This window comes from Pantherophis guttatus, chromosome 2, assembly GCF_059756535.1.
Source record: "Pantherophis guttatus breed Tessera chromosome 2, ASM5975653v1, whole genome shotgun sequence".
NCBI classification, from domain to species: domain Eukaryota; kingdom Metazoa; phylum Chordata; class Lepidosauria; order Squamata; family Colubridae; genus Pantherophis; species Pantherophis guttatus.
In genome coordinates this window covers 277,167,898-277,178,666 of record NC_142064.1, presented here as the reverse complement: position 1 = coordinate 277,178,666, position 10,769 = coordinate 277,167,898, and the positions used below count along the sequence as shown (strand labels likewise).

Below are 10,769 nucleotides of genomic sequence, written 5' to 3'. Positions count from 1 at the left end.
AAAGATAATGCCAGGACAGTTACACCGTGTCCAATGTTTTACTATGTGTTTAATAAAATTTTTCAAAAAACCCCAAAACAACAATTTGGAGGTGAAGGTGTTTTGTTTGTGAATAGTCTTTTTTTTTTATTAGGCACAAAATCTGCTGGGAGCAATTAAGAAAGACGGGGGCTGCTTTCTGGCTCTAAGAACATATTTCTTCATTTCTCCTTTGGGGAAATACAATATTTTACCTCTTTTAATATTCTCGAAGTGCGGGGGGGGGGGAAGGTTTCTCACAGCAGAAATAGAGACTAAAAACGTAATGGCAGATTGTAGGAAAAGGAGGAATCCTTCCAATATCTCAGGGGTTGCCACAAAAAAGAGGGAGTGAAACTATTGTCCAAAGCACCTGAGGGCAGAATGGGTGGAAACTGATCAAGGAGAGAAGCAATTTAGATCTCAGGAGAAATTTCCTGACACTTAGAACATTTAAGCAGTGGAATGAATTGCCTTCAAAAGTTGTGAATGCTCCAACACTGGAAATTTTTAAGATGATGTTGGATAACCATTGAAGTAGTGTAGGGTTTCCTACCTGGGGAGGGGGTTGGACTAGAAGACCTCCAAGGTCCCTTCCAACTCTTATTCGATTCTATTCTAAAAAAACAAGGACAGTTCTTGAGTGTCACCACATGAATACAGACAAGAGAGAGAGAGGACAAACTGGTTTGGAGGAACCCCCAACAGTTATTGTTTACATATCTATTTAATAATATATAACGTATTATATAATTATACAGTATATAAATAAATTTTCTGGCGGGAAGTAACGAGAAATCCCAGGTGCTCAGAACCAGCCATCAAAGGAGATTCCATTCAAAGGCGCTTTGCTCTATTCCAGCCCTGCTCGACCTTCACCGGCTCTATTCCCTTCACCCGCGGATCCCCTCCCACTCACCACGTGACTTCGACCTGTCAGAGTCGAGAAGAACAGGGCATGCGCAGAAGACCTTTGCCAGGTCCGGATGTTGAACAGAGACAGGAGAGGCGGGACTTGCCTTATGAGATGCTCTAGTCTAGTCAAGAGCAATAAAGCATGAGGGATAATAGACTTGTGCCTCTCTAGGAAGCAATCATATCTCACCGTGTCTGTGGGAGGCCTGTCGAGCGCGGGAAGTTTTGGCGGGAGCGACTCGCAACTGCTCTTCTCGGCCTCAGAAGCCCTGAGGGAACGGAGCCCCCCTTCTCCCCACCCCCGAACCCGGGAAAGGGGCGGGGCGACTGGGTGGGGGAGGGTCGGCCGTGAGCGAAGGCAACCTCTGAGATAGTTTCCCCCCGTCGGGGCTGCGCTGAAGCCGGAGACGGAATGAAGGCTCGGAGGTCTCCCCTTCAGGCGGGGGGCGGCCTTCCCGAGGAGCCCCGCAGCCCCGAGGCTGAGCGCTGGCGCTTCCGCAGCTGCGTCTCCCGGGAGGCCGAGGGGCCCCGGGCGCTTTGCAGCCGCCTGTACGGGCTGTGCCGGGGGTGGCTGCGGCCCGAGCGCAGCAGCAAAGCCGAGATGCTGGACCTGGTGGTGCTGGAGCAGCTGCTGGCCCTGCTGCCCCCGGAGCTGGCGGGCTGGCTGAGGGAGTGCGGGGCCGAGAGCTGCGCCCAGGCGGTGGCCCTGGCCGAAGGCTGCCTCCTCGGCCCCGCAGCCGCCCCGGAAAAGCTGGCAAAGGGCCGGCAGGTGAGGGAGCTTCATCCTCTTCGACGCCTCTGCTGTCTCTTCTTTACAGATAATCACAGAGAAAATAGATCCAGACAACACGTGTTGGGATTATAGATAAAAAACTATGTGGGAGTAACCCTTGTAGGACGGTATTCCCACATTCTATTTTCCCACATAGTTTGTCATGGACTGGACAGCCATCATGCAAAATTTCCCCACCGAGCTGGAGGGGAGAAATGTCATAAAAACCCTTCCTAGTAGTCCAGTGAGTACAATGAGAGAACGAAAAAGATTTCATTAATGCGGTCTTACAGACAGAGCTAATATTCTTTATCAGGCTTCTTGTCTACCTGGAAGGGCAAATGTTTCCTCCAGTCAGGATTCCCAAACCAGGGACTCAGACTGATTCCAAGAGGGCTCCTCTATCTAGTAATAGCTATTGTTCAAAATCCCACCCACCCACAAAAACATGTTTCTATCTCAAATTGGATCACTTCTCTAGTCCTTTTAGAAATTTTGATCATTAGCTTTGAACTGAATGTGAATGTAAGGTCTTAAGTGAATTCCCTTTCTCATGTTAACCAAGGCAATGTTGGAAACTTTTATTTGTCCCAAAATTGCTTTTTCAAGAGAAAACTGGACTTTCTGGTTTTTCTTTGAAGATGTTTCACTTCTCTTCAAAGAAGTTCCTTGAGCTCTTCAGTAAAATACTTTACAAAATCAGTTTGAATATAATCATCCATTTTTACATTGCTTGGTTTCAGTAAAATTAGTAGAGATGCAGATCCCAAGACTACATGCTTTTCCCAACTGATGTAAGACTATGATTATCTTAACACAAGTCTTGTATTTCCTGGATTATTCAATATAGAGCTGGAAGGGACTTGAGGATCTTGTCTAACCCTCTTGTTCAGGCAGAAAACCATATATATACCATTTCAGACAAATGTTCCACTCTCAACATCTTTGTAACGTTACCAACCCGGAATGCAGTATTCCAGGTGTAGCCTTACTAAGGATTTATAAAGCGGTACTAATAGTTCATGTAATTTTGATTGTATGCTTCTATTTATACAACCAAGGATTGTATTAGCTTTTTTTAGCTGCTGTCACACACTGCTAGCTTATATTTAAGTGATCATCCAGTAGGACTCTACAGTCCCTGTGACAGTTACTGATTTTTTGAGCCAGGTTTTGCCTAATCTGTACTTGTACCTATGGCTTTTCCTGCCTAAGTGTAAAACCTTCCTTTTCTCTACATTAACTTTCATTTTCTGGATAGGGCCCATTGTTCAAGTCTGACAAGATCCTTTTCTTTCCTGAACTTATCTTCTGGGGAGTTGGCTATTCCTGCCAGCTTAATGTCATCTACAAATTTGATGAGTTCCCCTTCTATTCCCTCATCTAAATCATTTATGAAGATATTGAAGAGTACTGGGCCTAAGATGGAACTTTGAGATACCCCACTGTAGACTTTTCACTGAAGACAATTCTAAACACTTTCCATTATAGATAGGATAAAGTTTGAAAAAAATGGTCCCTGAAGAAAAAACAAAGCTTGCAGAGAAAAACAAAAAAGTATACTTTATTCATATTCCTTTACCATGATCATGGCGCTCCCTCTACCAGATGATAGAAGGAGAGAGCCATTATATAGACATAAATACATTCACAAAGAAAGAAAGGCCATTATTGTCAAGTAAAGGGGAGGAAATAAATAAACAGCTCCTGTTGTGAAGGAAAACAGGAAATAAAAAAGAAGGAACTCACAAAAGTGGCAGGCGTTTATCCAGAAATAACAGCAACCCAGAGAGTAGGAGTTCTCAAATTCTCTTATTTTGATTTGAATTGGAAAAATACATGTGGAGAGGAAAAACTTAAGTGAACTAACATGGTTAAAGTCATTTGAAAGTGGATCATAAATCAGGCTTTTTTTCAGTTGCAGGAGCCATTCATTGAGGAGATCTCAGCAGAGCTCCAGGGAAGAGGAGATCCATCCAATGATTCTAAAGAGCTTCTTTTCAGGAGACTCCAATTGGGGCCACCTTGCCAGGTAAGTGTAGATTTCTTCTGAAAAGTTTAAACGCCTTCATTCGTGAGCTTCTTTGAAAACCAACTGCTGAGTCTGTGTGAATTTGAACCTGGTGTCCCCATAGAATGACCCAGCCTTACTGATTCAACCTTGAAGATGATCCTAGGAATGCAAACAAAGGACAATTCTCAAGAGACTGGTACTAGAAATGTAATTTATATGTTGGAACAGTTTAATCTTTCTTATTATCTTTAAAAAGACTTGGGGAAAGCAGTTAAAAAATTAAAGACATGAAGCGAAACAATACCAATTGAACAAAAACTGCTTCAGAGATAGCCCAATATATCCATTTAAAAATAAATTACCCATGGATAAATTTCTCATATAAAAACTTGTAAGTCAAAGCTGAGAATGTTTAATGGTCAGACTGTTGGTCAAGTGACTTGATATTTTCAGGATCATGCACAACATTTTGAAATAGGTAAGATAAACAATCCTTAATAGGTATGTCCTCTTTTCTAAGAAATTTGTATTTAACTGGGCCGGAGAGTTAAGCCAGAGGATTCCCCTAAGCAAAATCTTTTTGGTGAATTCTCCCAGGCCATGGGAGGGGGATCCCCAAGCAGTGCCATTCTACAACTTGGATGCATCTAAGCTATATTTTGTGCCTTTAAAAAAGCAGCATGGAGGAGGTGGAGGGGGGGCTTTTCATCCTTAAGGACTACGTCCATCTGCAGGGTGTTTGTCCTAGAAGGAAATGTCAATTTTGTCTCTTGCAAAGCTATCTTTTCTCTTTGGGAATTAATAAAGAATGTATTAGAGAGGACTGTCATATGGGGAAGATATTTTTTTTGTTTCTAGGACTTTGATCCCTTTGAGGAGGTGGCTGTGAACTTCACAGAGGAGGAGTGGGCACTGCTGGATTCTAGCCAGAAGGCCTTGTGCAGAGAAGTCATGCTGGAGGTTACTATGAATATGGCTGCTCTGGGTAAGGATCCTCTTTGCTCTGGATTCTGTTGATTAGGAAAGGTATTTTGAGTGGGAATTAAACGGGGAAGATTCATGCACTCAATTGCATAATTGAAGTGGTGAGAACTGTAATGACTATCACCTGTAAAATCTTTCCTAACCTCAGGAAAATCAAGATCACAATGGATAGTATGTTAATAATGTCCAGTGGACACTCACAAGTGCAAAAGTCCCATACACTTCCCTTTGGTTCCCTTTTAACTGCCAGAACCTCTAGATCATAAAGCAGCTGAGTGACTTCATGGGCAATTTTGCCCAAGTTTGTCCTCACAGCCACTGTTCTAGAAAACTACAAGGGCCTTGGCAAAAATGCTCACTATAGTATAACATTATGAAAGGCTTTAGATGGAAATGCCTGAGCAGATTGATCTAACAACAAAAGGCCTTAATATGGTTCTGGGCTGAAAAATCTCTTGGATATCATTAAGAATATCATTGATAACAATTTCAACCCAACATCGCCTAGTTTGACAAATTGCTGGTACCAAACCTGATACTCAAATGGGCATATTTTTGAATGGGAGACACCCACTTTCGCCATCATTTTAAATTCTAATGAGAATTTGTGGGGGGGTTTTTCCCAACCAGGTGATGGTGATGGGCTGGAGAATGAGAAGCATCTGAGGTTATTTAAACTACAAAGGGCAGTGTCTTCAAAGAGCCAAAGCGACTTCTGTACAAGACATAATCTGACTCACCATCAGAGGATCCACTCAAGTGAAAAAACAAATAGTTTTGTGGAGTTTGGAAAGAGATTCACTGAGAATAGTGATATTACTTGCCATCAAAGGATTGACACAGAGGACAGACCATATAAATGCCTGGAGTGTGGACAGAGCTTTATTGACAAATGGCGCCTTACTTTCCACCTAAGGATGCACATGGCGGAAAGACCGTATAAATGCATGGAGTGTGGAAAAAGCTTTTGTCAGAACTCAGAACTTATTCGTCATCAGAGAATCCACACTGGGGAGAGACCTTATAAATGTATACAATGTGGAAAAGCGTTTACTCAGAAAAGTGGTCTTACTAGTCATGAAAGAATCCATACAGGGGAGAAACCATTTCAATGTACAGAATGTGGAAAGTGTTTTACTCAGAAAGGAAACCTTAAATTGCATGACAGAATCCACACTGGGGAGAGGCCATATAAATGCATGGAGTGTGGAAAACAATTTACTCAGAAAAATTATCTTATTAATCACGAAAGAGTCCATACAGGGGAGAGAACGTATACCGTATTTTTCGGAGTATAAGACGCACCTTTTTACCCCCTAAAAGGGGGTGAAAATTTAGGTGCGTCTTATACATCGAAGGTAGCCCTGCCCACCCATTGGCCCCCACCCTTTAGCCTGTGCCTCGCAGCAGTTACCTCCTTGCAAGCAAACATTAAAAAAAACAGCTCCTTTCAGCTTCAGCATAGGTTAATTAGTACAAGTTGATCAGATCGGCCTCCCGACTCAGCTGATTTGCTCTCAGCTGTTTTGTGCAGGGCTCTGCTGCTTGCTGCAAAGAGTGCTGGAGCAGATTTTTTTTCCCCTAGCTATACTGAAAAACGAAACTGAAAGTAAAGCAGGCTCATTTCCTTGATGAGGGTGTGACATTGTCCAGATGAGGGTTGTATCAGTCGGATCTGACGCTGGCTGAGTCATAATTTTTGACCACTCCCCTTGCTCCTCCCCTTTCAGGCTCAGTTTGGACTCAGTCGGCCTGAGAGAAATATCTCCTGCAGATCTGGCTCTACAGCCCAGGTCTGTTCAATATCACAATATTTGTAAGTTTTTTTGACCACTTATTTTCTATTTTTAAAATTGTTACTTCCCCTTTAAATTTTTCTAAGGTACCGGTCTACCAGGCTATATTTTTTTTTCTCCCCCTTTGTAGCCTGCCAGTCTTGTTTTGGAAGCCACATTTTAAAAGGGAACTTTTTTCCTTTTCCCTCTTTGCTTTAGTGGGGTTTTTTCTGCTCTATCCCACCAACGATTGTCTAAGGGGGCTTAGACCACAATACCACCAACAAGAAGAGCGATTTCCTGGTTTCTGACTCAGGATTGCTAAATCCGGCTGCCGCCCACACCGCAGCTATCCCGAAACCGCCGATCAGCTGTAGGGCAGTTATTTGAAGCACCGCGGCACCTTTGAAGGTGTTTTTTTGCCGCTTTGCCACCAAGCGGCAAAAAGAGCCTGGGGAGGCTTAAAATCGCGATTTCTCTCCCTTTTACCACCAACGGAGTTTGAGGAGAGTGGCAGCTTTATCCTTGCCTCTCCCTGTGGCATTCCAGCCAGCGTTTTTTATTGTGGCTGTAGAGGCGCTGAGGAGGTCCGTTTCTAGGCTTTCCTAGACAGTTACCTCTGGAGCAGAGTTGATCCTGCTCAGTGTGACCTGGCAGCCATCGCGTTTAACGCCAGAGTCATCGGCATCTTTTTTTCAACCCATGTGGTGAAAGTGAAACTAAACCTTTCTCCAGTCGATATCTTGGTCGCAGTGAGTATACTGAAGATGGCGGATCATTCTTCCCAAGGGGAGGGAAATACTAAGTCCACTGGGAAGAAATCAACTTCCAAACACAAGCACTCTTCCAAAGCAGGGGGAAAGGATTTAGCAAAGAAGCATAAATCCTCTGAGAAGCAAATTAGCGAGGTTCCTGCAACTGTGCCTGGTGAGGAGGCTTCTCCTCACCCATCTACTCCCCCTCCTCCCATTTCAAATGTTAGCCAGGCTTTGTCATCGGAGGGAGAGGGTAATGTTCTTCAACAAGAACAAACCACCTTACAAGATCCTTTTGCAGTCCAATTATTAACTCCTGCAACTCTTGAATTTGGTGGGCATGTGGCAGTAGTTGCTTCTACAAGAGATTCCCCTATGCCTGTGTTAACTCCTGAAGATCCTTTTAAAAATATACCAGAAGGATTGAGGATTCTGATTGATCAGGCTGTTGCTTCTCAAATGGCAGCTAACATTCATGGTCACCACTCTGGCTCTGTTATTTCAGAGCGTTCTGCCCATATTAGAATTTCCCCTGCAGTCAGCCTTACTGGCTCTCATTCTCCTGGAGCCTCCAGAGTTAGTGAAGCCCTTGTGTTTGAGGAAGAGAGACATTCTGACCTATCAGATGATGAGGGCATAATTCATGATCAACCTGCCCTTACAGGTTTATTTCTCCCTAATAAATTCAAGTCCTTATTGCATAAGGCTTGCTTAACAGCCGCCTTAAAGGAAGATGAATATTTTAAAGAAATTCAGGAGGCCCATCAGGGTGGATTACAGGGGCTTTTTTCTGAGCCCCCCCCCCATCTCTGTTATGTACCAACTCCACAGCTGTTCATAGACGTGGTAAAAAAACAGTGGGCTGGACCTGCAACCATGGCATCCGCACATGGTTCAGATAAGAAATATGCTGTTGCTCCAAAGTTTGCTCAACTCTTACAAGTTCCCCCAGTGGACAGCCCTGTAGCAGCCCTTTCCTCTTCTTCATATGTAGCAGGGGATACCTCTGAAGGTCTAAGGCCAGAAGACAAAAAAATTAGAATTTCTTTTTAAATAGAACCATCAGGCTTCAGCTTGGGCAATTCAATCAACATCATCAGCCTCATTTTTTAACAGAACTACCATCCTTTGGCTTCAACAGCTACAGGCAAGGGTACCCCCCAGTGAGGTTCACCTCCATCAGGATATTAATAAAATCATTGCTGCCACCCAATTTTCAGCTGATGCAACCTTGAATCCGGCCAAATTTGCATCCAGAGCTTTAGCCTCTATAGTTTCAGCCCGCAAAATGCTCTGGCTTTGCCAGTGGCCTGCTGACCTTAAGGCCAAATGGCGCTTAGCTGCAGCTCCATATTCTGCAGAAAAATTATTTGGCGAACCACTTGATCCTCTTCTTGTAGAAACCCGAGACAAGCAAAAGATTTTGCCTTCATCATTCAAACGGGCTGAAAGAAGGTCCTCTCCATTTTACAGGAGACCTTCCTTTCGTTCCTACTCCCAAGGAAGTCTCTCCAGGCAGGAATACCTTCAGGGATCCTATAGATCTTCGGACCGTCAATACTTTCGGGACAGGAACAGGCAATTCCAGCCCAAGTGGTCTTTTCGGGGCTCGCTACCGCCAGTCCCGCAGTCATAAGTGACTCACCGCCAAATCCTCCAATAGAGGGTCGCCTGTCCCTCTGTGGACAGGTGGGAAAGGTCAACATCAGACCTCTGGGTCCTTTCAGTAGTGAAATTCGGTCTCCCCCTGGAATTCCTCTCCAAACCTCCAACCCGCTTTCTTCAATGCCCACCTTCCAAAAGCGAATCCAGCCGTCAATTAATGAACCAGGCTGTTCAGCACCTCCTGCAGATACACGATCAATGGAAACAAGGATATTACTCCATCCTGTTCGTAGTCCCGAAGTGGTCGGGGGGGTGGAGAGCAATTCTGGACTTAAAAAATCTCAACTCACACAGAGTGTATCGCAGATTCAAAATGTGTTCACTAACCTCTATTCTTCAAGGGATTCGTCCCAACGATTTTCTAGTTTCCATAGACCTCATGGAGGCTTACCTTCACATTCCCATCCTGCCAAAGCATCGACAGTATTTCCGATTCAGCTATGCAGGAAAGCATTTCCAATACCGGGCTCTTCCCTTCGGGCTGGCATCTGCACCAAGAGTATTCACAAAGGTCCTGGCGGTCGTGGCAGCTCACCTGAGACAAAAACTGGTAAGGCTCCAGGCTTACCTGGACGATATTCTAATTCAGGCTCATTCTTAGGAACAAGTCTTACACGACTTGTACCTCACGATCCGAACCTTGAACGATCATGGGCTCCTGGTCAACTACAAAAAGAGTCAGTTAGTGCCAGTCACCAGGATCACCCATCTTGGCGCCATCATAGACGCAAGTCAAGGGACCGTCTACCTGACCTTGGAACGGCGGTCCAACATCGGGGACCTAGTAACTCATATTCGCAGAAGCCCATCAGTTCAATTGGCCACTTTATCCAAGCTCCTGGGCAAGATGGTTTCCTGCGTTCAGATCGTTCCATGGGCGCACCTTCACGCCCGCCACTTGCAGTGGTTCCTGCTTCCCTTTCAATGGAAACGCCAGGCTCACACCATGTTGACAGTCAAAGTTCCACTCTAAATCAGGCGATCACTATATTGGTGGACATCGCCTTCAATAGACAAGGGGTGTCTCTTCATGAATCACGACCGACTTGTACTCACTACAGACGCCAGCCTTCATGGATGGGGGGCTCATCTCGCATCGCACGTAGCTCAGGGCTGTTGGTCTGCCTCTGATCTCACCAATCCTATCAACTGTCTGGAGCTGAAGGCCATCCGTCTCGCTCTCACGCAATTTCAACTGTCTGTGCAAAACCGCCATGTTCTGGTTTTGACAGACAATATGGGGGCGAAGGCACATGTCAACCATCAGGGGGGTACCCACTCGAAGTGTCTCATGGAGGAATCATTTCGCCTAGGCAAGTGGGCAGAGCAACATCTCCTCTCCATCAGAGCGGACCACATAGCAGGGACGGAGAACAAGGAGATTTCCTCAGCAGGACCGAGGTGGACAACAGCGAATGGCAGATCCATCCCGACATATTCCAACAGATGTGCAACAGGTTTGGCATTCCAGCCATAGATCTCTTCGCCACGAACCTGAACACCCAGCTTCCTCGCTTCTTCTCGAGGTTCCCGACGCCGGGGGAGGAAGGGGTCAACGCTCTTTGTCTCACCTGGCTGCCGGGGCTCCACTACGCCTTCCCGCCGCTGCCTCTGACTCCGGCTCTGATTCGGAAGGTCATCACCGACAGGGCAGAAATTATCCTTGTGGCTCCACGCTGTCTGTGGTTCACAGACCTAGTTGGTCTCTCCACATCTCACCCTTGGAGGATTCCACCAGACAAGATTGTGCTGTGTCAGGGAACCCTTCTTCATCCGGACCCTCAGTGGCTCCAACTGACTGCATGGCACTTGAAGGGGCCCGGCTAAGGTGGGACAATTATTCGGATAGGGTGATTCACATTGTTCAAGCC

The 10,769-nt window shown here is 45.3% G+C and overlaps 1 protein-coding gene across 1 annotated transcript in view; it reads left to right on the top strand.

The window, feature by feature from the left end:
- Window positions 1–716: 716 nt before the first annotated feature.
- Window positions 717–10,769, top strand: part of LOC117660309 (uncharacterized) — a 39,337-nt gene continuing 29,284 nt past the window's right edge. Inside the window, 10 exon segments of the mRNA XM_087885323.1 lie at window positions 717–1,702; window positions 3,624–3,737; window positions 4,578–4,704; window positions 5,334–5,995; window positions 6,434–6,496; window positions 7,123–7,405; window positions 9,240–9,448; window positions 9,500–9,859; window positions 10,246–10,533; window positions 10,626–10,726. Coding sequence (XP_087741449.1) covers window positions 1,346–1,702; window positions 3,624–3,737; window positions 4,578–4,704; window positions 5,334–5,995; window positions 6,434–6,496; window positions 7,123–7,405; window positions 9,240–9,448; window positions 9,500–9,859; window positions 10,246–10,533; window positions 10,626–10,726 — 2,564 coding nt within the window. The 5' untranslated portion in view covers window positions 717–1,345.